We start from the raw sequence: 27,482 nt of genomic DNA, 5'->3' as shown, positions 1-27,482 counted from the left end.
TGGTGCCACTGTATCACACATCCGGTCTTTTCTTCTCTTTCTATTCTCTTGCGTTGAAAGTAAATATGCAGCATTACAACTTAAGTAGTACATCGACGCACACATACCCAGCTACCATACTGGCCACTAACAGCACGTCCTCCATGTACGCACGTCCGGCTGCTAACAAACCCTGGAATCTCTCCATGATTTCCATGACCCGGCCATGCATGCACTAACTAACTAACAGACTATCCCAGCTCTGGCCAGACACGCCGCTTCGCACGACGATCTTGGGCAAATCGCTTTGCACGCCATGTACACGTCACATGTACAACCTCTGGACAAATACATGCATGACTAAAACTAAAAATGCAGATGCATGATCAAGATTAAACCTAACATTCTCCTCCTTAATCTTGATCCTTCACTCGTGATGCACTTTTAGAGAAGAGCCGGCTCATCCTCGACGCCGAGCAATGCCTTCTCCTGGTTGTCCTTCTTCTTCTCCGGACACTCCCAAGCAAAATGCCCAAAATTACGTTGCCTATACACCTGGTCTATTACTAGCACGCCATCCAAACCGGTTGAAGATAACCCGTGCGGCCATCTTCCATCAGATCTATATACATGGACTTTACTGAGAATACCCCATTCACAGTTAAAATCCATCGAACATTGTCTGGATGATCAGATAATTGTACCTGCATAAGTCTTCTTACCAGATGCATCCATGCCTCCCAACATGCTCCTATTAAAGCTCGCCTGAAGTGCATATTAATAGGTATCGATTGTAAGACTCTGGACACATAGTCTTCTAGTTACATTATTCCGCTTCTAGCCGTACGATGGAGAATGGGATGGATCGACCTCCTCCGCTGCGCGCTGCCTGTCCTGCTACAGTGCCGATGCGTCTCTCCCTCTCCGCAGCCCGCAGCGCGCGCGGATGGGATTCCGAGGCTTGAGTCTCGAACTCTCGATCAGTGCACCCCTGCCGCTCGATCAACGCAGCCCGAGTTGGGGGCAATACCTAATTACCTATCAGTTTACTATAAACTCTACTCTAGTACAGTATTTTCTTACAGCATTAGTTGTACTACTGCCTGCTACATAAGATTGTGTCGAGTATATCATGTAGTGCTGGTTCTTCAACCAGCTGATCCATGAATATTTCCGGTTTGACTTGAAAGTTTAGGTGACTGAAGGCAAATCGGTAGGCTCAACTCCTTTGTGCACATGTTGTTTGATGGAATGTGGCGCCTAATTTCTGCAAGACATGACTTTGCTGGCCTCGAGTATTACCGCCACTGATTCAACGGTGTTCAGATAGCAAGCACATTTGCTGATTCTGTGTCTGTATATGCATATGCTTCATTTTGATCTGACAAAAAAATGATCTTTGTCATCTCTGAATCTTCTCCTTTGTGGTTATTTCCATCTTCTTGTTCTACGTGGCACGGGCACATACTGAAGACTTTAGCTGTATTGGTCCAGTTACTAATCCAGCTATCATTTTTGTTCCACACAAAGCTATTTGATTTCTTCTCTTTTGTGTCTTTGCATTTTGTCCCTTTGTGTCTCTGAGCGTGACTGAACTTTTTTCTCTGCATTCCCATAAAAGTTATTTCACTGGAATCTTTATATTAAATGGGATTTTTGGAATCTATTGGTGGTTGATGCTTAATGCTTTCTACAATAATAATTTTTTTGGCTGCAAATCATAACCATTTCATTGATGCACATACTTAGAACTATTGGTTGCACATATTTTGGCTGCAATTTTATGCCTCCTTTTAAACTGGCTGCAATTTTGGCAAGCACATTTGCTGACTTTGTGTCTGTATATGCATATTCTACCTTTTAAACTGGCAACAGATTAAGCTTCTCATCTCTGAATGTTCACCTTTTTGGTTCCTTCCACGTTCTGGCTTTTAGCTAGGTTACTAACTCTATTTTCTTACAACACTGTACTAGTGCAGGATTGTGTCAATTATACCATGTTCAAGTTCAGTTTTTGTAATGGCATATCTCCAACCGGTGAAAATTGGAGTGGCATGAATCCAATTAACCCCAAAACATAAGGTGATTCAAAGATGAGAACTGAGGACTGGGCGATAGCCTAGTGGTTGTATATGACAGAAAATAATGTTCTCATCTCAGAAGAAGCGTTACAAGAACCCTCCGAAGAGGAAAGCACAACAAAAGGTTAGTGCAAAAAAAGGAAAGAAAAAGGTCAGCACCACCACAAACCCAAGCTCCACCGACAAGTATGCACACCATTGAAAACCAACGTTGGGCCTCCAAGGTGACGTCTCCAAGGAGGGAGTTATGTCGTGAACAACACCGCCACCCGATCTGGCCTAGCCAAATCTTAAGTTTTCACCCGAAGACCACAAGCCATGAGGTATGAAGAGAAAAACAAGCTCCATGGAGGTACCTCCAAAGAGAAAGACGACATCCATAGACACCGTTACCATCGACACTGACTAGATGCAAGATTTTCATCCGAAGCCAAGTCTTCCACCAACAATTATGGATCCGAGGCCTACTAGCTAGTGCCACCGGACAGAAAAAGGACATGCACACACTACTAGGAGCGAACTTGTCATCTAGTGTGGGCTCTTTGAGAGCATGGTTAATAGTATAGCCAACTGCTGGCTATAAGCAGTCTTATAGCTAGCTTGTATAATAGTTAGCTATAAAAGAGTAATACTTTTATCATATATGACTCACCTTTTATTCTCACAAAGCACCTAGGAGCACGTGCTAGAGCTGGCTCTTCACGAAGAGCTCGCTTCCCTTCTCTCTCCTCCTCTCTCTCATCCAACTCAACAAAAATATAGTATTTTAATCCTTACAGCCTGCTGACTGTACCTTATTGTACTTGCTGTGAGTAGTGTTCAAACAAAAAGACACTATTGTAACAAAAGTTCTGAACGCATTGCATTTTTATATATAAACCACTGGAGTAAAGGTAACTGGTGTATGGTTTCAACTTTCAAGTTCATCTTTTGGTCCCTACATCTTCTATTTCTTTAATTAGTGTGCACCCATGTGTGGGAACTAAATACCTCTTTTCCTACGGACATGTACAATGATGACGTATGAATAAAGATGCACCTTGATAAAAAATAGTTTGAAGCATCTATATTGATTTTTTTTCTTCAATGCAAGTTACCACTAATGGGCCTTATCAAAGAATAAAGAATAAAGACTTCCACTACACATGCATCTCTACTTTTCATTCAACCTTTTCAGTTTTATGCACCGGACCACACTTTTTTTTCCCGAGCACCCGCCTCCTATAGAGGATCCAACTGCTTCATCCAAACCTACTTTTCATGACATCCGATCCTACGTGGCATCACCCTGGGGCTATGCATTGGCCATGGCCTAGCCCTACGACGAGGGTGTGAACCAACTTATCCTTTTTAGTCAAGCTTATAATGTTGGTTCACCTTTGAAGGTTCACCTTTCTGGTTCCTGCCATGTTCTAGTTGTTTAGGTGGAACATATTGAAGAAATGAGCAATATTAATTGGACCATATCCTGATGTATGTATATAATGTGGTATTTCTTTCTCCATCCATCCACACTGTAGAACTACGAATCACCACTTTTTGTTGTTTTGTAGTAAGCATACTTCTCATTCGATACTACATGCAATACAGAACTAACAAAGAAAGAGATTGCTAAGACCAAAAATGCACTTTTTTTTCGAACGTTGGCAAGAAAGATGCCAAATTCATTGATCAGAAGATGCATTAGAGGAACCGCCCGAAGAGGAAAGCACAACAAAAGGCTAGTGCAAAAAGAAAAGAAAGAAAAAGGTCAGCACCACCACAAACCCAAGCTCCACAGACAAGCATGCACACCATTGAAAACCACCGTTTGGCCTCCAAGGTGACGCCTCCAAGGTGACGCCTCCAAGGAGGAAGTTATGTTGTGAGCCACACCGCCACCCGATCTGGCCTAGCCAAATCTTAGGTTTTCATCCGAAGACCACAAGCCATTAGGTACGAAGAGAAAAACGAGCTCCACGGAGGTATCTCCAAGGAGGAAGACGACATCCATAGACGCCGTTACCATCGACACTGACTAGATGCAGGATTTTCATCCGAAGGCAAGTCTTCCACCAACAATCATGGATCCGGGGGCTACTAGTGCCACCGGGAAAAAAAAGGACATGCACACACTACTAGGAATGCTTTGAGTAGTGTTCAAACAAAGAGACACTATTGTAATAAAAGTTCTGAACGCATTGCATTTTTTATATAAATCAATGGAGTAAAGGTAACTGGTGTGTGGTTTCAACTTTCAAGTTCGTGTTTTGGTCCCTGCATCTTCTATTTCTTTAATTGGTGTGCACCCATGTGTGGGAACTAAATACCTCTTTTTCTACGGACATGTACGATGGTGATATATAAATACGGATGCCTCATGATAAAAAGTAGTTTGAAGCATCTACATTATTTTTTTTCCCTCAATGCAAGCTACCACTAGTGGGCCTTATCAAAGAATAAAGAATAAAGACTCCCACTACACATGTATCTCTACTCTTCACTTCAACCTTCTTAGTCTTATGCACCGGACCACTTTTTTTCCCCGAGCACCCACCTCCTATAGAGGATCCCACTGCTTCATCCAAACCTATTTTTCATGACATCCGATCCTACGTGGCCTACGGGGCATCATCCTGGGGCTATGCATTGGTCATGCCCTACGACGAGGGTGTGAACCAACTTATCCTTTTTAGTCAAGCTTAGCTGTTTTCTACAAAGAAGCAATACTCTGAAGCAAGCATCTGTTTTTCTCAGAAGCAATACTCTGAAGCAAGCATCCGAAATTCAGTACTGGCATTGTGTTCCATTTTCCTCAGAAGCAAGTAGTATCTGCACATCTAGCTAGCTGCTAACACGGCCACACCATATTCCTCTTCTCCATCCTGGACTACAATTGGGTTTCCCTGTGTTCTGCACCCGTCGCTCCAAGTGTTCCAGTAGCAGAGCCACTGCTGTCCACTGTGAAGGAGAAGGCGCGCGTCCAGCTACCTCCTGGACCAGTACAAGGAGTGATATGGAGGCGCGTGACGGGTCCTGGTAAATTTCTTTGTCTTTCTTAGTCTGCTCTGGTGGATCCTCACATCCTCTGAATCAAGTGTCTTTGCTGATCTTGGTTGGCACATTTGGCCTTTTGCTGTTTGTAGATTGTAAAGTATCTTTCTGGTTCGCTCGGCAGATCTCTCAAGTTTGGTGTTGGATCTCACCGCAGTTTTAGTCCTGCTTGCCGTCGACAACACCAGGTATGCTCTGTTTCCTCTATTCTTGTTAACAACTTGAGATTTTAGCTTAAGCGCAACAATTAACACCGAGCATCCGTTTCCTGTACTGTACAACCCCTATCTGTCAAAACCAAATGATCCACACAAACATCCAGTAAATGGCCAAAATGCAGCTCTGATTCCCCGTGTTCTCTGCCCCCCTCTCCAGGTTCAGCGCCAAGGATCGCACCGCGGGGAGTGCTAAGGTACTCACATTTTTTTTTCCAATTCTCCTGAGAGGCATATTTACCTGCAGATCTAGCTTGCTCACACCACCATTGTCTTCTCTGCCCTGTGTGTGTTTCTGCAGTTGTGGCTCCGTGTGTGCATTTGCGAGGTCTGAGCACTCCGATGGCAGAGCTGGTGGCCACCATGGTGGTGGCGCCGCTGCTGTCCATGGTGAAGCAGAAGGCGTCCAGCTACCTGCTTGACAAGTACAAGGTGATGCAGGGCATGGAAGAGCAGCACAGGGTGCTCAAGCGCAAGCTGCGTGCCATCCTGGACGTCATTGCCGACGCCGAGCAGGCGGCGTCCCACAGAGATGGTGCCATGGCATGGCTGGAGGAAGTCAAGAGGGTAGCCTACGAGGCAAATGAGGTCTTCGACGAGTTCAATTACGAGGCGCTCCGCCGAGAGGCCAAGAAGAACGGGCACTACAGCAAGCTGGGCTTCGATGCAGTGAAGCTCTTTCCCACCCACAACCGTTTTGTGTTCCGTGACAAGATGGGGAAGAAGCTGTGTAGGATTGTGCAGGCCATCGAGGTCCTTGTGGCTGAGATGAACGCCTTTGGGTTTAAATATCAGCAACAAGCACCGGCATCCAAGGACTGGAGGCACACGGATCATGTTATCTTCGATCCAAAGGAAATCATCAGCAGATCGAGAAGCCAAGACACTAAGAATATTGTTGATATGCTAGTTGGTCATGCTAACGATGAAAATCTCATGGTTATTCCCATCGTTGGGGTAGGGGGGCTAGGCAAGACCACCTTAGCGCGGCTCATTTACAATGAACCTGAAATTCAGAAGCATTTCGACTTGTTGATATGGGTTTGTGTCTCTGACAGCTTTGAGGTGGAATCCTTGGCTAATAATATTGTTGAAGCAGTAACTCCCAGTAAAAGTACAACCGAAGCAGCTTCCAAGAAAAGGCCACTGGATAGGCTTCAAGATGGACTAAGCGGACGTAGGTACCTTCTTGTATTGGATGACGTATGGAACCGAGAGAGCGATAAGTGGGAAATGCTCAAGGCTCGGCTTACACATGGTGCCAAGGGTAGCGTGGTTCTGACAACTACTCGCGATGGAGGTGTCACAAAAATAATGGGTTCAGTGAAACCCTACGATCTCGCAGAGTTGGAGGATCACTTCATAAAGGAAATTATCGAAACGAGAGCATTCGGTTTGCAGAAGGAAGAAGAAAGGCCTGCCGAACTAGTGAAATTGGTTGGTGATATTGTGAAGAGATGTCGTGGCTCTCCTTTGGCCGCAACAGCACTGGGCTCTGTGCTGCGTACAAAGACCAGCAAAGAAGAGTGGAAGGCTATAGCAAGCAGAAGCAACATTTGCACTGAGGAGTCTGGAATATTACCAGTACTCAAGCTAAGCTATAATGACTTGTCATCGCAGATGAAGCAGTGCTTTTCTTTCTGTGCTGTGTTTCCCAAGGATTATGAAATTGATGTGGACAAGCTGATCCAGCTATGGATCGCACATGGCTTTATTCAGGAACAAAAAGAAGTCCGTCCTGAGACAATTGGCCAATGGATTTTCAGTGAGCTGGCCTCAAGGTCATTTTTTGTGGATGTGAAAAAAGTCCGAGTCTCATTTAACGAGCTCTGGGGGATGCATAATTATTCCAAACATACATGTAAAATCCATGATCTGATGCATGATGTTGCACTATCTACAATGGAAAAAGAATGTGCTCTCGCACCTGAGAAACCAGGTCAGACTGATTGGCTTCCAGATACAGCTCGCCACTTACTTTTGTCTTGTGAAGAACCAGAAATTATTTTGAATGATTCTCTGGCGAAAATATCTCCAGCAATCCAGACTCTTCTGTGCGATGGGAAAATGGAACATTCACTGCAGCATTTATCAAAATACAGCTCTTTGAAGGCATTACAACTCTTCACATTGAGAAGCTCATTCCCCTTGAAATCAAAGCATCTGCAGCACTTAAGGTACCTTGATCTCTCAAATAGTGATATCGAAGCACTTCCTGAAGATATAAGCATTCTATACAATCTGCAAACATTGAATGTCTCTGGCTGCTATGCACTTCGTCGGCTTCCAAGGCAGATGAAGTATATGACTGCCCTCCGTCATCTCTACACTCATAATTGTCCAAAGATGAGGAACATGCCTGGTCATCTCCGAAAACTCATTTCACTACAGACACTTACATGTTTTGTAGCAGGTCCTACTGGCTCTGAGTGCAGTTCTGTTGGAGAGTTGCAACAGTTAAACCTTGGTGGTGAGCTACAGATACATCGACTAGAGAATGTGACAGAAGAAGATGCAAAATCTGTGAATCTCCAAAACAAGAAGGAACTCCGAGAATTGACATTAAAATGGACCTCCGGTTGTTGTGGTGGTGAAAGAGTGCTTGAGGGTCTAGAACCTCATGATGCGCTGCAGGCTATAAGGATAGAATCCTACGGAGGCACCACCTTTCCAACATGGATGGCTATGTCACAAAACATGGTTGAGATCCATCTTTCTGATTGTAAAAAACTTCAATGGTTATTCAGTTGTAGCACATCGTTCACTTTTCCAAATCTGAAGGAGTTTACACTACAAGGTCTGGATTGTTTGGAAGGATTGTGGGAAACAACAAATGAGCAACAAGAGATACTGTTTCCTCAGCTTGAGAAGTTGTGTGTTACAGATTGTCCAAAGCTGGCAATGAATGCTAAATCGCCAAAGCTGACCGTGTTAGACTTTGAGGGAGGTGAGGAAGAGATATCCCTGTGGGTAGCTAGATATATGACTTCATTGACCAATCTAAAGCTGCAGAACCGTAAAAACACGGAAACAACCTCGGTAGCGGTGGATGATCATAGTTATACACAAGTGGTGAACGCCAGGGGAAAATGGAATCATCATGATTTCCCTCTAGCAGATCTGGATGTAATTGGCTTCAAGTCGGGTGTAACTGAGCTATGTGCATGTTTTAAACAGCTTCAACAGTTGAGGATTAAAGATTGTGCTGCCCTTGTCCACTGGCCAGAGAAAGAGTTTCAAAGCTTGGTATCCTTGAGGACTCTAGTGATTTTGGACTGCAAGCAACTAGTTGGATACGCACAAGCTCCTGCTGCTGAGCCATCAACAGTATCGGAACCCTCGAGTCAGCTCCTGCCATGTCTCGAGTCTCTCGAGATATGGGATTGTGAAAGCATGGTAGATGTCTTCAAACTCCCTGCATCCCTGAGGAATATGACAATTATTGATTGCAGTAAGCTCAAGTCCATATTCAGCAGGAGTCTGCAGCAGCAGGGAGAGTCAGCATCAGCACCATCGATTCTTCATGGGTCACCTCTACATTCAGAGGTCTTATCACCATCATCAGCCGTAGCCAGGGTGGAACATTTCCCCTGTCCATGTTTAGAAGGGATATACATATCAGGATGTGAGAGCTTAACAGGGGTCCTCAGTCTTCCCCCATCCCTCAAGTATATTAGTGTTTCTCGGTGCTGTGAGTTGAGATTAGTGGAATCTCACTCGGGAGAGTTCCCATCACTGGAGGGCCTCCACATCCGGGATTGCAAGACCCTGTCATCCGTACCAGATGGGCCGCAAGCATACGCATCTCTCAGGTATCTAAGGATTGAAAACTGTCCCGGCATAAAGAGGCTCCCTGCAGGCCTGCAGCAGCGTGTAAGCAGCCTTGAGGATAAAGATCTAGATGCCCGCTATCAAGGTACGTACACACACGCGTCAGTTTCCTTCTCTGTTAGCTCGTCACATTTCAACAACAAATTCAGAATCGTTGCAGATATACTACTACTCGGTTTGGATCCAAAGTCTCTAACCAGCTAGCTAGGTAGTACGTAATTTAAAGGAAGAGGGTCTTGATTTTCTTCTTTTTCAGTATAACAGCAAACATGCATGTGTTACATACGCGTGACGTGTACACTTGGTAATTAGTACTATACTGCACTAGAGAGTAGTACAACATTGGTAATCAACTAGTCACAGATAATGGTAACAGCATGACGTAAATTCTTGGTTCCTCGTGCTTTTCCAGTGTAAACTTACAAATTCGTTGTGACGTCATATGTGAACAGAGCCTACTCTGCTGAAGCCCAAGACATGGAGAAATGCCTTTCGCAGAGATTAGCGAGCTGTCAAGACGCAACACCATCACTATGGGAAGATACGTACGACGAATCAGCAGCGGGATCTATATTCAGACTTTTTTTTTGGGTGTTGATTTTTGCACGTACGGCTCCTCCTTGGCAGAATTTAAGCACATACACCTTGGCTTTCGTTTGTGAGGCAAGAATGTAAGCACTGTATTTTCTTGTTCCAAAATAATTGTTGTTGGCAGAATTTTCAGTAGTGTGGTTTCAGTCAATCTATCACCAACTGCGTGCGTGCGCCACTCCCTTTGTTTGTCCGTAGTCACTCTTTGAGCACAGTTTAGTCATCGGTAACAAATTTTCATGTTTTATATTAGGAAACAGAGCTACTCATTTTCATGTTTTATTTTAGGTCAGCATTTCCAGCATTATTTACTGTTATTTACTGTTTAGTCAGACTCAGATTCAGATAGTGAGCGAGGAGGTTCGGAGCAGATGTTCCTGTGGGTTTCATCCACCAATCTACAAGTGCAGAACCATCAAGACAAGGCGGCGGCGGCGACGGCGACGATGGCGGTTGATCATAGTCGTCTGTTTGACACAAGTGGTGGACATCAACGGCAAACAGCTGCATGTATGAAGCATCAAGTCTTTGGATTTGCCCACAAGTCCTCCAAGGTTACATTGCTCTACCTGCCATGCGTCAGTTTCCTTCTCTGTTAGTGTGTCACATAACATTTCAGAGAAAAAAATCAGTCGTCTTTGAGAGATTTTACAAGGATGTTCATGGAATGTAAAATTTGTATACATGATTAAAGAATCCAGTGTGTTTAAAAATAAGTTCCAACACATTTTTGAAGAATGTTTTATGAAATGAATTTTTTTCATGATGAATATTCGCATACATGTTTAAAAAAAATCCGAGGTGTTTAAAAATATGTTCCAACATATTTTAGAAGAATGTTCATGAAATTTAAAATTTGTTCACACAGTTAGAGAAATGTTTGTAACATAGTATAAAATTCTTAGTATCACTTAAAAATATATTCTATAAAATTCTTCGTATCATTTGCAAAATTATGTCTCTCGTGAAAAGAAAAAAAATAGAAACATCTTTTTTCCCTTCTCGAGAGGCATGGCCGTGCTTCTCGTGATAGAAAAACCATGCCTCTCGTTAAAGCAAAACCGTACCTCTCGCAAAAAACAAAAAAAAACATGTTTTCCCTTTTCAAAAGTCACGGCCATCCCTCCCGCAAAAAAAAATTAGAAAACATGTATTTTTCCTTTCTGAAAGGCACGGACGTGGCTCTCGCGAAAGCAAAACCATATCTCTCATAAAAAACGTTTTTTTAACGTAATTTTTTTGATCCAAAAGCTAAAAAACACCGATGAAAAACCAAAACATAAAAAACCCCGAAAAAACCCAAACTAAAAAGACAGAAACGTGTGCGAAAACAAATCGGAGAGGACACTGAGAGCGAGCCAGGTGGAGGCGGTTTAAGAACGCTCCGAGTGACGTGCTCCCTAATAACACTGGACCAATTTTGTGGCTGGAATCTGTTGTGTGGAGACCGGCCCAACCGAACAAGCCTCCCCTCCGCCGCCGGCGATTGTGATTTCTTGCTGCTGCTCCACGCCATTGCAGAGCTGCTCCCAGGCTGCAATTCCATTGGAATCCAATCCAATCAATCCGTCTCCTCCTCAAGGCCGTGGAGAATGGACCGGAAGAATCGAATCCGTCCTTACCAAGGGAGCAATCCAGCGTCCATGATGATGCGTATGCTGCGGCAACAAGAAATGAAGCTTCTTTGTTCTTTCCCCCTCCTCGTCTTCGATTCTTCCGGGAGGACGGAGGAAGCGCCAAGAAGAAAAGGGATCTCACTCCATGGCCCGGCTTTATCTCGAATCCTTTCCCCCACCGTGCCTCCTTCCTTCCCCATCTGAGGCCACGGCGGACGGGCATCCCTTCTTCCTGGGCTGGTAATTTCTATTGCCCTCTAGTCTGCTCTGCTGCTGGATCTATCCTCTGAATCACGCGTCCCCGTTCATCTTAACCGGTACATGTCGCCATCTGTTAATTATACTTCCTGAATCGTAAATTACCTTTCTTAGCACGCTCTGCTCTAGTGGATAGTTTGCTAATTAGTTTGTAATAAATTATCTTTATGCTTCGCCCGACAGATCTCTCAAGTTTGGTCGGTTGGTGTTGAGGCTGCATTCACGGCCTTGGATTTCAACCCCGTTTTGGTCTCTCACGAGGCTGCCGTCCACAACACCAGCTGGTATGCTCTGTTTCCTCTTTGTTATTGTTATTTGCCTCTTCAGATTTAACTCAAGCGCAGCCATTAACACGGATCGATCCAATTCATCTTGTTTGCTTGCAGTACAACCTCTATCCGTAAAAACCAATTGATTGAAAGTAAAAAAAAAAATGGAGGCGACGGCCATCAGCATCGGCAAGTCCGTGTTGAGCGGCGCGCTCAACTACGCCCAGTCGGCTGTGGCCGAGGAGGTTGCTCTGCAGCTTGGTGTCCAGCGTGACCAATCCTTCATCAAGGGCGAACTCGAGATGATGCAGTCATTCCTGATGGCTGCGCACAACGACCGAGACGACAACAGTGTGGTCAGGACTTGGGTGAAACAAGTCCGGGACGTGTCCTACTCTGTCGAGGACTGCCTCCTGGATATTGCTGTCCGTCTGGAGAAGCAGTCTTGGTGGTGTCTCTCTCGCAAGCTGCTAGCTCGGCGTTATGTGGCAAACCTGATGAAGGACCTCAGAGCTGAGGTGGAGGAGGTCAGCCAGAGGAACCAACGCTACCACCTCATCAAGGGCTCTAGCTCCAAGCCTACCTCCGTTGTTGGGCAGCCTACCATCTCCAGTGCGACCATGTCTGCCGCCGACGATGCAAGGCTGCGTCGGCATAAAGCAAAAGTGGATCTTGTCAAGTTGATCAATTGCGGGGATGATGCACTCCGAGTGATAGCGTTGTGGGGCAGAAGTAGCACTGATTCCGGGGAGTTATCCATTATAAAAAATATCTACGAAGATCCCATGATACAAAACAATTTCGATTGTTGTGCCTGCATCACATTGATGTGTCCGTTCAATCAGACAGATTTCATTCAAAGTATTGTTAGGCAAATATACGATAATTCTTTTCAAGAGACAGGAGAAGGAGGAAAAACAACCATTGGGGCCCAAGTTTTGAAGACGATGGTGACGCCGAAAGAAGATGATGGTTTGGCTCATGTGTTCAAGAGATATTTGAATGACAAGAGTTATCTAATTGTAATCAAAGAAATACACACCATGGGAGAGTGGGATTGCATCAAAACATGTTTCCCAGACAACAAGAAAGGAAGCCGAATCATAGTATTCACTGAGCAGGTTGAAGTTGCAAGCTTATGCATGGGAGCAGAGGATGAAGCTCTTGTGCGTAAGAAGCTATTTTCTGATCGGTCTCTTTATGCTTTCTACAAGAAGGTAATATCTGAAGTCCTGAAAATTGTTTGTTGTTATTTTCTTTTCAGTATCTCAACTAATAGTTAACATAATTAACTAGATTGTGTTGCACTGGAAGTTTTAGGTTAATAATCATTCTATACAGATTAGTTAAAAAATAATTATATTGTTTCCTCTTCCATGTGAAATAATCTGAACTCCACTTATATACGTTAATAGGATAACCACACTTATCCACATATACATTCGACTTATAATTATTTGCATGGAAGTTTTCACTAGGATTTATATACATTCCACTTACTCCCTCCGTTTCTTTTTAGTCTGCATACAAGGTTTGGTCAAAGTCAAGCTTTGTAAAGTTTGACTAACTTTATATTAAAAAATATCAACATTCACAATATGAAATCAATGTTATCAGATGCACCACGAGATTTATTTTCATACTATATAATTTTAATATAGTAGATATTCATATTTTTTGATATAAATTTAGTCAAACTTTATGTTGTTTGACTTTGACCAAATCTTATACGCAGAGTAAAAAGAAACGGAGGGAGTATGATACAACCAAGTTTTTTTTGGAAAAAGAGTATATACCCCGGGCCTTTGCATCTGGATGACGCCTGCGGCCATTTAATTAATTATTCATAAAGACCATACAAAGTAATGCATCAGTAAGCCTGAAGCCACCATCTAGGCAACACCTGTTGCTACTCTTATCCCTTTGATGAAGGGGTGCCGAATATCCGAGTCAAATACCAAACAAACATTGTACCAAAACCTAACATCTAAAGCCAGATGCCCCAGCCCAGGCATGTACTGGCATTGGGTCACAAACTGGACCGACACACTCTGAGAGGCTGCCCGCGCCATCTTTCCACCGGTCCATCTCCGGTGCAGGAACTGTCTCATCGACCTTGCCTGGCCTGTCGTCGATGCCACCACGGCGCTAGACAACGCCAACATCCTGCACGTATCCGTCCACACGCGCCCGTCGCCGAACCTCCGTGGCGCCATGCCGCCGGGATCCGCCGTCGGCCTTGCGGTAGATGTAACACCGCTCCTCCTCTTGTCCCCTCCAGCTAGCACTTGCTCCAAAACGATGCCTCTAGGAGGGACAACAGCATCGTAGGTGCCATCACCGTCTGATCCGATAGACCCAGATCCAGGGTTTCCCCCATAGCATCATGAGTGGGGTGCCTCGACCTGCAACAACGATGCCTTGAGAAGGGAACGACGTCACAGACGTCGCCATCGTCCGTCATGACCATAGTCGGCACGATTTTCACCGGAAGTCACGGCCCCCCGATCTCGCACCTGACTGGAACTGTACGGAGCCTCGCCATGAAGATTAAAGCCGTCGTCGGCATGGCGGCAGGGAGCCTCCAGCCGCCCCTCACCGGTCCTCCACGCGCCGCCGGTTGGAACAAACCAAGCCGGGCGGATCTGGACGGGATGCCAGATCCGCTGCTTTCGTCCACCCATCTCCAAGCATATACTCCACCGAAGGGAAGAGCACCATGTCGACTATGGATCTGGCTGCCGCCGCACAGGCAAGGGGCACCACCCTACCTGCTGCTGGCGGATCCAACGCCAGAGTCACCCTGCCACCTCCAGGATATCCCGCAACACACCACCCACCCTATCGCTTTGGCATCGGGCCCGCCGCCACTATGGACTAGGCCGGCAACAACGGTGGCAGGAGAGGAGACGGGAGGGACCTGGCGGAGCTAGGGTTTGGTTCCCCTGGCATCGCCCACGGGAGGCGACGCGAGATGAGATATATAGGGCCTGTTTGGAACTCACACGCCGGCTTTGCGCTGTGGTGTTTGTCCAGGCTCCGCTTGTGGAGTTCACGGAGCAGGAGGAGTTCCGAACAGGCCCATAGTAACCTTAATGTACCATGCCCTATGTGCAAAATGGACTCCATTTGATGTTTGTTCATCCCCCCTCCCTTCCCCATCATCCGGTTGCTTGTTCTCTTTCTTAGACTTATCCATTCTTAACCATGCAAATAATTCGAGAGGTTACAACTATACCGTATACTCAATTCGTTTCCTAGCTCAAGTCCTCAACTCTTGCATGGAGTTATTTGGCTTACTGTACTTATCTAGGGGCCACTGGTCAGAAACAATCACTTCTTCCATAAATTATATTATTTCCATCTTCTTCGGCACCAACGAGAGCAAGCAAACTATGGTGCCAAACCAAAATTAGAATTGGCATAAGAGAGGACCACTCGTGCCATTGCTGGTGGCTAGAACTGTGTAGACTGCTACTGGAGAGATGATGTAGGTCATAGAATATAACTAGAAGCTTTGCTATTCTGTCTCCAGAGTGTTGCACAGAAGGACGTATCTGCATTTTGCATCCTAGTTGCCCCAGATTCTTGCGTCCACAAAATGAGAGAATCTCCTCGAGTGCGATTCACGATCCACTGTAAAGAATGCCATCTGCTCTAATATTAGTGGCCTCATTTAAACAGCTCATGCCAAGCGTGTTGGGTTATATGACGCTCAAGTGCATCCTTATCTCAGGTCACACAAAAGGACATACGGAAAGGAACATGGCCGTCCCACACTAGGCTGGCCAATTGACCTAACCTCGCCTTACCCTTAATTTTCTGTTGGCACATTATTTTTCAGCAACTAACCTGATTAGCCGAATTTATTGTTTTGTTAGATTACATTTTTCTTTAGTTACTAGGCAGGGCATCATGTACCGGAAGTGAAAATCTTACACTTCTGAATCCATCACCTTCGCCATACATGCCTCCGCCAGAAGTGGCAGCGGGCTGCTTGGACACTAAAGGTGGCGAGCTTCTCTTGCTGGCCATCATGCTACCTTAGCATAAAAATGTTACGTGAGGCATGAGAGTACATACTCCCCGGAGTATACCTCAGAGTTATGCATGAATGAGTTCTAGGGACACCATTAACGGTTCCATTAGTTTAATGGTTTGAACCTTTCCAAATTTAAGGAAAGTTTACTTCAGAATTGTGATAGTAATATGTGCTAGTGGAAACGAAGTCAATATCAAATTATTAATCGTGTGCTTGTGTTTAGGTTGACAGCTCTGCACACAAGAACATTATCACTCGCACAGAGGCAATAGCTACTCTAGAGGAATCTCGTCTCATTGGGAGAGGGAATGATAAAGAAGAAATCATCAAACAGATCAGAAATAGAGATCTGCAGCAATTTCATGTGATCTCCTTATGGGGAATGGGTGGTATTGGAAAAACCACACTAGTGAGAGATATCTATCAAAGCCAAGAGATTAGTAGCATGTTTGATAAGCGTGCTTGTGTTACAGTCATGCGTCCTTTCAGTTCAGAAACAATCCTTGAGAGCTTAACTATGCAATTCATAGATAACAATGAGAGAGATTTAAGGGGATGTTTAGAAGGAAAGAGATATTTGCTTGTTCTTGATGATCTGTGGTCCATTGGAGAGTGGAATGCTATAAAAATGTATTTGCCAGAAACGGCAGCAAGCTGCGTAATAGTCACCACAAGGGAAGAGAATATTGCCAAGCACTGCTCAAAGGATGATTTAAACCTATACAAGCTGAACCAACTGGGCCCTGATGACGCATGCACCCTCTTCACCAAAAAGGTAAAAATGAAGTAGTGTCATGCTCAATTAGTTGTTCTGTTAATCCTTTCCTTCTTATTTATATTATTGCTTTAAACTTCACAAACGATATCTTTACGAGCACGTATAACAGAATTATAAAATCAATTTGCCCACTAGAAAATTTGAATTGGCATTTGTTAGAAATCTTGCGCAATAGCTAGAATAATAAATATAAATACGAAGGACTACAGAATACATAAACTACGATTACAATAAGGTGGAGACATAATAGTCTGTTTAGTTCCTTCTGCTAAATCATTTAAATGCCAGCAACATGCTGGATCTTTAAAAAAACTATTTACTTATAGTTCGGTCCAACCAAATGATTGTGGATTTTGTAGCTGTCAAATGAAGTATGATATGCCTCTTTTTCTATCAAAGAAAAATAAGTTAGTAGAGGCAGAAATAAAGGTACAACATGTTCTTATAAGATACAAATAGGTGTGCATAGGCATTTTCCCCTCGTTAATGAAGTTGTTGTTTTAGCATTTTTATCCACCCAGATGTACTGCAATTAAAAACATGCTTCAATAATAATAGAAAAATATTCAATTTGCTCATAAGAATCTTTAGCCACCCTCATACTCTCTCGTCGACTTTGTCTCTGGCCCAGTTATCTTTAAATCAAGTCACTTAATTAGTTCTTCCAGATTTGCATATGATAAGTCAATGTGGACTTAGATGGTTTGTGGTTTGCCTTTTTCTCACGTATATATGGGAGTTTCTAGAAAAGTCTGCAAATAGTACAAGTTATAATGAAAAACTATAACTGTATTTATGTATTTAAATAAAAGGAAACCATGCCTCTTTAAAGTACAAATTGATACATTGGAGCATTCCGATATTTTTATTTCTTGAAATCGAGTTTATTTCCGTATCTCCTGCCATGCTAACAACATAATTAGAAGGGAGGTATTTAAACTACATGAATTGAAACGATCCTTAACTGAACAACATAGTTACTTAAGAGAAAAAGGGAGGTCCTGCAATATGATTATGTGTAATGTAACAACATTTGCTTGTAGCATGGCAGCATTGCTATTAACTTCTATCGGATAGCATATATCTCTAGTTTACTACAATAGTGTTGATCGGACAGAATATCATACAAGTATATAATGAGATAATCTATTTCATTGGACTAGGAATTCTAGTAGCTGGCAGTACATCTGATCAGATGGGAAAAATTATTTTCTTTGAAACTCATGAATGGCTAACAACTCAAATATATCATCTAAAATATTGGCATGCTTCAGCATGTGGGATACTTTTTCTTGCATTGTGGAGAAATTAAAATGTTTCATATGAAGCTCCTCTGAAATTTCAGGGCTGCCCGAGCTAGTTGTGTGCCTAGTCAATGGACACCGTAGAAAAGCCCTTGCCTCCCAGCGCTTCGGGCCACCAAGCACAGCAGATCACACCATAGCCAGACGACTACCGCCTTGCAGCTAGCCTACAGAACCACAGCACACTGCAGCCACCACACCACAACCACCGATGAGAAGGTCCTCTGAAGCAGCAAGGCGGCGTCTTCAAGAAGAAGGAAGTCTGCCACTAATTCTCGGCCCAGAAGACTCGGGCTTGGGTTTTCACCCTCTGCCCAGCAGCATGTCCAACAAATGATGATGCCAAGATGCCAGCAAAAGATAATCTAGAAAGCTTGGAGTATCCAATGGACATGCACAGTGAGCAGGCAGTCAGGCAGGCCTCAGTTACCCTGCAGAACTTCCATGCTCCCGGAGACGATGCCAACAAGTCGGCAAGCCCCTGCTGCAGAGGAAGTCCACCGTCAACTACACTTCTTCACTCCTATCGCCCCCTCTGCTGCCAGCCCGGTCCGACCACAAAAAACGCACAACTTGTCTTGAGCCAACGCCTCACAACCGCCCCTCCGCCCTCAAAGCCAGAGCAACCGGACATCACTATTGCAGAACGCTCACCACCAAGGGCCGCTGCCTCGGTGCCCAAGCCCTGCCACACCCCTCCCTGGTTTACCAGATCAGAAAAGATCCGGATCCAGTGGCAGGAGCGCACAATGCGATTGCAGGCGGGGTGAGGTGTAGAAGGGAACCCTAAACCTAGCTGGGCGGAGTCCCACCTGAGTCGCCCGCATTAAACTGGGAGCAACACAGCGGCTGGATTGTTTTCTAAGAAATCCAATAGTTCACACTTTATTGGGTATGTTTGTTGTTATGGCGCTCTCTCCTTGAATGCCTCCAGAATTATTCTGTGCATATGCAACTGTATATGTCGTCCCAGCACTTGTTTCCTTAGGTTCCCATGTAGTAACAACATTCAGGCATTATGATTATGACAAATACAAACCATTAACTAAAAGGCCCAATCATATCAAGTTAATGCCTACTTCTGTAGCTATGTGAGGTAACTGATGTCCAATGAAATCAGTAGCAAGAATAACAATTAGCACTGAGACGAGGTGTAGCTTTAGAAGTAGAAGCATGATGGGAAAGTGCAATGCAGGTATAGGAACAGAAATGAAGATATACAAAATAAAAAAATGGACGGTGGAGAAACTTATTATCCAACAAAAAGTAGCATTGTCTCCCTTTTACATCTTTGTAGTACATATTCCCATATAAAATAATATGTTAGACAAAGGTGCATATATGCTTTCTTTCTTCTTGTACTAAATGACTTGATTGATTTGGATTTCAGGTATTTAAGGAGACCGTAAATTTGGATGAGCAATATCCTGAGATGGCTGAACAAGCAAAACTGATATTGAAGAAGTGCAGAGGACTTCCCCTTGCAATAGTCACCATAGGTGGCTTCTTGGCAAGCCAACCAAAAACTGCTTTTGAATGGAGAAAATTGAACGAGCATATCAGTGCTGAGTTTGACATGAATCCAGAACTTGAGACCATAAAAGCAGTCCTTATGAAAAGCTATGATGGTTTACCCTATTACCTCAAGGCTTGCTTCTTGTATCTGGCTATCTTTCCTGAAGACTACATGATTGTACGGAGGCGCTTAGTGCATCGGTGGATTGCAGAGGGTTACTCAAGTGAGGTGCGTGGCAAGTCAGTCGAGGAAGTATTGGACGGTTACTTCATGGAACTTATAAGCAGGAGCATGATCCTGCCATCTCAACGATCAGTTTATAGTAGGAAAGGAATTGACTCCTGCCATGTCCATGATCTCATTCGTGAAATTGCCATCTCAAAGTCTATGGAGGAAAATCTTGTTTTCACATTGGAGGAAGGGTGCAGCTTGAACAATCAAGGCACGGTGCGTCATCTTGCTATAAGCAGCAATTGGAAGGGGGACCTGTGTGAGTTTGAGAATATAGTAGACTTGTCCCATGTACGATCACTGACAGTGTTTGGAAATTGGAGGTCATTTTACATTTCTGAAAAGATGAGGTTGCTACGAGTGCTGGATTTGGAAGACGCAAGCGGTCTCGTTGATCATCACCTTCAGCATATTGGGAAACTTGTACACCTAAAATATCTCTCTCTGAGGGGTCATAATAGCATATTTCACCTGCCAAATTCGTTGGGGAACCTGAGACAACTTCAGACACTAGATATTTCAGCTACAAGCATAATGAAGCTACCAAGGACCATCACCAAGCTTGTGAAGATGCAACGAATTCTTGCTAGCAACGTAGGAAGGAGACATTATGATATATATGTACATGCAGATAATCAGTCGCTAATGAGTTTGCCTTCACAGTCTGCGATTTGTTGTCTTGCATGTTGTGCACCTAATCGTCTCACAGAGAATAGTGTAGTTGGGGATAAAGCACCAATTAGCAGGCGTGATGTATGCACTGCATTCTGTTGCAGCGTATTACCTTATTATGCGGCAGGAGGACGAAATCCAGGTGGTGTTGAAGTACCAAGAGGGATTTGGAAGCTGAAGGCCCTGCACACACTGCGTACTGTGGACGTCTCAGTGGGGAAGGTTGTTCTACAAGATATAAGAAAGCTCACCCGGTTGCGCAAGTTAGGAGTGATTGGCATCAGCAAGAGAAATGGTCAAGAGTTGTGTTCAGCAATTGCTCGTCTCAGCAGCCTGGAGTCATTGTCACTCCAGTCATCCGGAGAGACAGGTTTACGAGGCTGCTTGGATGGCCTGTCATTACCTCCAGAACACCTGCAGAGCCTCAAGTTGAAAGGTAAGCTTGTTAAACTGCCGGAGTGGATCAAGGGCCTAAAAAATCTAGTGAAGCTGAAGCTATTGGGGTCGAGGATATCTGAGCATGATGCAGCCATACACGTCCTTGGGAGTCTACCAAACCTGGCCACCCTACGTCTATTGTCTAACTCGTTCGTTGGTGAAGAGGTCCGTTTCAGTTTCTGCCGGGAGGCATTCCCTAGCCTGAAGGTGCTGCAGCTGGATTGGTTAAGAAACCTCAAGTCGGTGAGATTTGAAGAAGGAGCAGCCCCTAAGCTTGAGTTGCTGCAGTTTGGTGATTGGATCTTTCCCAGTTTGTTATGTGGGTTAACATATCTCCCAAGCCTCAAAGAATTTATGCTGTATAGGGGGTACTGGAATTATACTGATTTCGTGGAGCACTTGCGAGGCCAGCTGGCAGAGAACATAAACAAGCCCGTTCTGAAGAGTTGGGACGGAGGATATAAGGTGCACGGTGGGATATTGCTGTACTATTGAGTTTATGCATAAGCTAGCAAATGGCTTTGGTTTTGTTAATCCGTCACGATTCATTGATTTGTATATGTGTCTATTTGTGTGAGCGCTGTTGAGCCATGAAAGAGTACATTTTCGTGTGATGTTTTATATACGAAACGGAGCAGGTGCTGCTGAAAAACTGTCTCCCATGGCTAGCTATATATATATATTGATTAACAATAAGAGGATTCGACCGATTGCAGTAGTGGTGTTTGGGATATGCATGCTGATGTTGGGAGCAACAAGTGTGTGTCCGCCGTAATTCCAGCTTCGGGGCGTACTTGAAACGGGACAGCTCAATCACAATCTTTTTTGCCTCCGTTTCAAAAAAAAAAACTTTTTTGTACGAACAATGGGCCGGATAATGCTCTGGTTTTCATATGTATGGGTGGCCTTCATATGTAGCAGCATTAGGAGTCCTCAGCACCGTAGCACCTGAGAGCAACTAGTTAGCGAACACTCTTTCACAAGCATTCAGCGATCATTTCATGCATCTCCACTTGCCGCGTTTTCGGTTGTCGCCACGTGTCGTGCTATGAGGGTTTCCTTTGGATTTTTCTTTTTTAATTATTTCGCACGCGTTTTCGTCTTTTTTGTGTGGTTTTTTTTAGGTTTTCACCTGTCTTTAGTAACTTTTGGACCAAAATTTTTTTGTGAAGAAAACGCGTTTTCTTTTATTTTTTACGCGAAAAAACACGTTTTTTTGTTTTTTTATGAGAGACACGGTTTGCTTTCGCGAGAGGCACGATTTTGCCTTTGCGAGAGGCACGGTCTCGGAAAGGGAAAAAACGTGTTTTTTTTTTGCGGAAGTCACGATTTTGCCTTCGCTAGAGGCACGACCAAGCTCTGAAAGAAAAAAAAAACATGTTTTCAGTTTTTATTTTCTATCGGGTGAGGCACTGTTTTCTTTATCCGTTTTTTTTCTTCCAGTTTCTTCGTGAAAAATAAAGTTCATCAAAACCTATCAATATGGTATCTAGTTTTGAAGATCTCGACGCGAGAAAGGCAACGGAGAAAACGGCTAGCGATTTGTACGCACGATTTAGGAGATAAAACGTTTTGAAAATACAGATCTACGAAAAAAGGGAAAACTTTCAGGTTGCGACAAGCAACAAATGCAATGCGTCATTTGTCGCAACCTATGAAGGTGAAAATAATCATTGTAAGGTATACTCGCTAATTAGTGATTTCGCGCGTTGACGGCCTCGTGCACGAGCGAACCCGTGCTCGGCAGCCTACAGTTGTCAGGCTGAAAAAGGTCGGGGCACGTGGAGGCCACCATCCGGTCCTCCTCAGTGCTCGGTGGCGGTGCCCACCACCTAGTCGTGCGCCGTACGTGTCACTGTAGTTACTGGGATAGCGCGTTCTCGCCTGCTAGCCCGAGCTTTTTTTTTTTAATATTGCATTTTTATTATTTTTGAAAATATTGCGAAAATTTCAAAGTTTTCAAAAATATTGTGGCCTCGTCTTAGGCATGGCCGACTGGGACTAATCAGCTTAGACAAGACCAATAAGTCTCAATCGGCCTTGGCTAGGCCGACAGGCCTGTCACCCTTGCGTTTGGGGGACTAATCGGCCTTGGCTAGGCCAATTAGTTTCTATCGGCCTAGCCAAGACCAATAAGTCCCTATCAGCCTTACCTTAGGCCAATAAGGACTAATTGGTATTGGCTAAGCCAATAGATGCATGGATTTTTTTTTCATCTTAGCTATTTTTCAGGCTCCATTTCCCGCTCATATTCCCCAAACTTTCCCGCCACTTCGTTCACTCCTCCATTCTCCCAAATTTTCCGTCCATTTCGTTCCCTCCTCGGACATGCACTGCACGTCCTGCGCACTAGCACTGAAATAAATAATGCATTATACCATCGCTACTAGCATACTATAATGTATTGAAAACTGTCTGGCTATATTGATCAATATATAATATTTTGCTAATATCGCGTTATAGCACGCTAGCTAATGGATATATTCAGAATTCGTAAAAATATTTCAAATTCATGGATATATTCGAAATTCATAAAACAATCACGTTTCATGGACATTCTTTAATAAACAATGATTTTTTAAATCCATGAAGTTTGTATAATTCATGTTTTTTTATGATGGACATATTAAAATTTCCTATGCATTTTTTTGAAAAATGCAAACACTTATCCAATTCATGAACATTTTTAAAATACTTGGTTTTTTGAATTTCCTGATTTTTTATAAAAATTATCACCATTTTGTAAATTTGTGAATATTTTTTTGATTTCACCAAAAATTCAAAATTCATAAACGAAACACTGAACCGTAGTCATAAAAATAGTGCAGACTACAGAAAAAAGGGCTCAACACACATAGTTTTAGATCAGCACGGGAATATCCCGTGACAAAACTGTGAAAACATTAAATGGGGCAAGTCCAAAGATGCTAGGTGGGTACGCGTGGTTTGGCGAACTGGCGCTAAGAGCACCAAATAAGAGTGTGACTTGACGACAATAGTTGTTCTTCTTATATATATGGGCCAACATAGATGGATGGGCTGATGTAGAATCCCTTGGTGGGCCAAGGCACATCTGTCCACCCTCTAGATATGACCTAGGCCTCCTCTCCATCTTCTTACCCTAGAGTAGTCAATGTCTTCAGCACGAACAAAGAGCAAGATATAAGGGGGCGTCGGTGAAGTGGAGGAAGGAGGCACTATCATGGCTACACATCTCACCATTCACATGTGCTTGCACTTGGCCTTGTCCTTGTTATCCTTGCCGGGGCAATAATGGTGGAAGGTGGAGTAGGAATTGTTGGAATTATGCCCTAGAGGCAATAATAAATATAGTTATTATTATAATTCCTGTATCAAGATAATCGTTTATTATCCATGCTATAATTGTATTGAATGAAGACTCGTTTACATGTGTGGATACATAGACAAAACACCGTCCCTAGCAAGCCTCTAGTTGGCTAGCCAGTTGATCAAAGATAGTCAGTGTCTTTTGATTATGAACAAGGTGTTGTTGCTTGATAACTGGATCACGTCATTAGGAGAATCACGTGATGGACTAGACCCAAACTAATAGATGTAGCATGTTGATCGTGTCATTTTGTTGCTACTGTTTTCTGCGTGTCAAGTATTTATTCCTATGACCATGGGATCATATAATTCACTGACACCGGAGGAATGCTTTGTGTGTATCAAACGTCGCAACGTAACTGGTTGACTATAAAGATGCTCTACAGGTATCTCCGAAGGTGTTAGTTGAGTTAGTATGAATCAAGACTGGGATTTGTCACTCCGTGTGACGGAGAGGTATCTCAGGGCCCACTCGGTAATACAACATGACACACAAGCCTTGCAAGCAATGTGACTTAGTGTAAGTTGCGGGATCTTGTATTACGGAACGAGTAAAGAGACTTGCCGGTAAACGAGATTGAAATAGGTATGCGGATGCTGACGATCGAATCTCGGGCAAGTAACATACCGAAGGACAAAGGGAATGACATACGGGATTATATGAATCCTTGGCACTGAGATTCAAACGATAAGATCTTCGTAGAATATGTAGGATCCAATATGGGCATCCAGGTCCCGCTATTGGATATTGACCGAGGAGTCTCTCGGGTCATGTCTACATAGTTCTCGAACCCGCAGGGTCTGCACACTTAAGGTTCGACGTTGTTTTATGCGTATTTGAGTTATATGGTTGGTTACCGAATGTTGTTCGGAGTCCCGGATGAGATCACGGACGTCACGAGGGTTTACGGAATGGTCCGGAAACGAAGATTGATATATAGGATGACCTCATTTGATTACCGGAAGGTTTTCGAAGTTACCGGGAATGTACCGGGAATGACGAATGGGTTCCGGGAGTTCACCGGGGGGGGGGGGGGCAACCCACCCCGGGGAAGCCCATAGGCCTTGAGGGTGGCGCACCAGCCCTTAGTGGGCTGGTGGGGCAGCCCAAAAAGGCCCTATGCGCCTAGGAAAGAAAATCAAAGAGAAAAAAAAGGGGAGGTGGGAAGGGAAGGAAGGACTCCCACCCACCAAACCAAGTCCAACTCGGTTTGGGGGGGGGAGCCTTCCCCCTTGGACTCGGCCGACCCCCTTGGGACTCCTTGAGTCCCAAGGCAAGGTCCCCTCCCTCCCACCTATATATACGAAGGTTTTAGGGCTGATTTGAGACGACTTTTCCACGGCAGCCCGACCACATACCTCCACGGTTTTTCCTCTAGATCGCGTTTCTGCGGAGCTTGGGCGGAGCCCTGCTGAGACAAGGTCATCACCAACCTCCGGAGCGCCGTCACGCTGCCGCAGAACTCTTCTACCTCTCCGTCTCTCTTGCTGGATCAAGAAGGCCGAGATCATCGTAGAGCTGTACGTGTGCTGAACGCGGAGGTGCCGTCCGTTCGGTACTAGATCGTGGGACTGTTCGCGGGGCGGATCGAGGAACGTGAGGACGTTCCACTATATCAACCGCGTTCACTAACGCTTCTGCTGTACGGTCTACAAGGGTACATAGATCACTCATACCCTCTCGTAGATGGACATCACCATGATAGGTCTTCGTGCGCGTAGGAAAATTTTTGTTTCCCATGCGACGTTCCCCAACAGTGGCATCATGAGCTAGGTTCATGCGTAGATGTCTTCTCGAGTAGATCACAAAAGTTTTTGTGGGCGGTGATGTGCGTTTTGCTGCCCTCCTTAGTCTTTTCTTGATTCCGCGATATTGTTGGATTGAAGCGGCTTGGACCGACATTACTCGTACGCTTACGAGAGACTGGTTTCATCGCTACGAGTAACCCCGTTGCTCAAAGATGACTGGCAAGTGTCGGTTTCTCCAACTTTAGTTGAATCGGATTTGACCGAGGAGGTCCTTGGATGAGGTTAAATAGCAACTCATATATATCCGTTGTGATGTTTGCGTAAGTAAGATGCGATCCTACTAGATACCCATGGTCACCACGTAAAACATGCAACAACAAAATTAGAGGACGTCTAACTTGTTTTTGCAGGGTATGCTTGTGATGTGATATGGCCAACGATGTGATGTGATATATTGGATGTATGAGATGATCATGTTGTAATAGAAAATATCGACTTGCACGTCGATGGTACGACAACCGGCAGGAGCCATAGGGTTGTCTTTATACTAACGTTTGTGCTTGCAGATGCGTTTACTATTTTGCTAGGATGTAGCTTTAGTAGTAATAGCATGAGTAGCACGACAACCCCGATGGCAACACGTTGATGGAGATCATGGTGTGGCGCCGGTGACAAGAAGATCGTGCCGGTGCTTTGGTGATGGAGATCAAGAAGCACGTGATGATGGCCATATCATGTCACTTATGAATTGCATGTGATGTTAATCCTTTTATGCACCTTATTTTGCTTAGAACGACGGTAGCATTATGAGGTGATCTCTCACTAAAATTTCAAGACGAAATTGTGTTCTCCTCGACTGTGCACCGTTGCTACAGTTCGTTGTTTCGAGACACCACGTGATGATCGGGTGTGATAGACTCAACGTTCACATACAACGGGTGCAAAACAGTTGCGCACGTGGAACACTCGGGTTAAGCTTGACGAGCCTAGCATGTGCAGACATGGCCTCGGAACACATGAGACCGAAAGGTAGATCATGAATCATATAGATGATATGATTAGCATAGGGATGCTTACCACTGAAACTATACTCAACTCACGTGATGATCGGACTTGAGCTAGTGTAAGTGGATCATGAACCACTCAAATGACTAGAGAGATGTACTTTTTGAGTGGGAGTTTAGCAAATAATTTGGTTAAGTTAAACTCTAATTATCTTGAACATAGTCTAAGTCCAGTTTGAATATATTTGTGTTGTAGATCATGGCTCACGCGACAGTCACCCTGAATTTTAATACGTTCCTAGAGAAAGCTAAGCTGAAAGATGATGGAAGCAACTTTGTAGACTGGGCTCGTAATCTTAAGCTAATCTTGCAAGCTGGGAAGAAGGATTATGTCCTTAATGCTGCGCTAGGAGATGAACCACCCGCTACGGCTGATCAGGATGTTAAGAACGCTTGGTTAGCACGTAAGGAGGACTACTCAATAGTTCAATGTGCAGTCTTGTATGGCTTAGAACCGGGACTTCAAC

At 44.2% G+C, this 27,482-nt stretch overlaps 1 protein-coding gene across 1 annotated transcript; it reads left to right on the top strand.

Annotated features, from left to right (window-relative positions):
- Positions 1 to 5,385: 5,385 nt before the first annotated feature.
- LOC123442280 lies at positions 5,386 to 21,572 on the top strand. The gene is made up of 7 exons (XM_045118304.1): positions 5,386 to 5,505; positions 5,610 to 9,224; positions 10,064 to 10,308; positions 11,788 to 11,888; positions 12,022 to 13,090; positions 16,139 to 16,690; positions 19,388 to 21,572. The coding sequence occupies exons 2-7, from the start codon at positions 5,651 to 5,653 to the stop codon at positions 21,347 to 21,349; spliced, it is 7,503 nt and encodes a 2,500-aa protein (XP_044974239.1). The 5' UTR covers positions 5,386 to 5,505; positions 5,610 to 5,650; the 3' UTR covers positions 21,350 to 21,572.
- Positions 21,573 to 27,482: the final 5,910 nt, after the last annotated feature.

The sequence above is a fragment of the Hordeum vulgare genome, chromosome 3H, assembly GCF_904849725.1.
Source record: "Hordeum vulgare subsp. vulgare chromosome 3H, MorexV3_pseudomolecules_assembly, whole genome shotgun sequence".
Classification (NCBI taxonomy): Eukaryota; Viridiplantae; Streptophyta; class Magnoliopsida; order Poales; family Poaceae; genus Hordeum; species Hordeum vulgare.
Note: the sequence above shows the minus strand (reverse complement) of the source record. Positions and strands in the feature narration are given on the sequence as shown.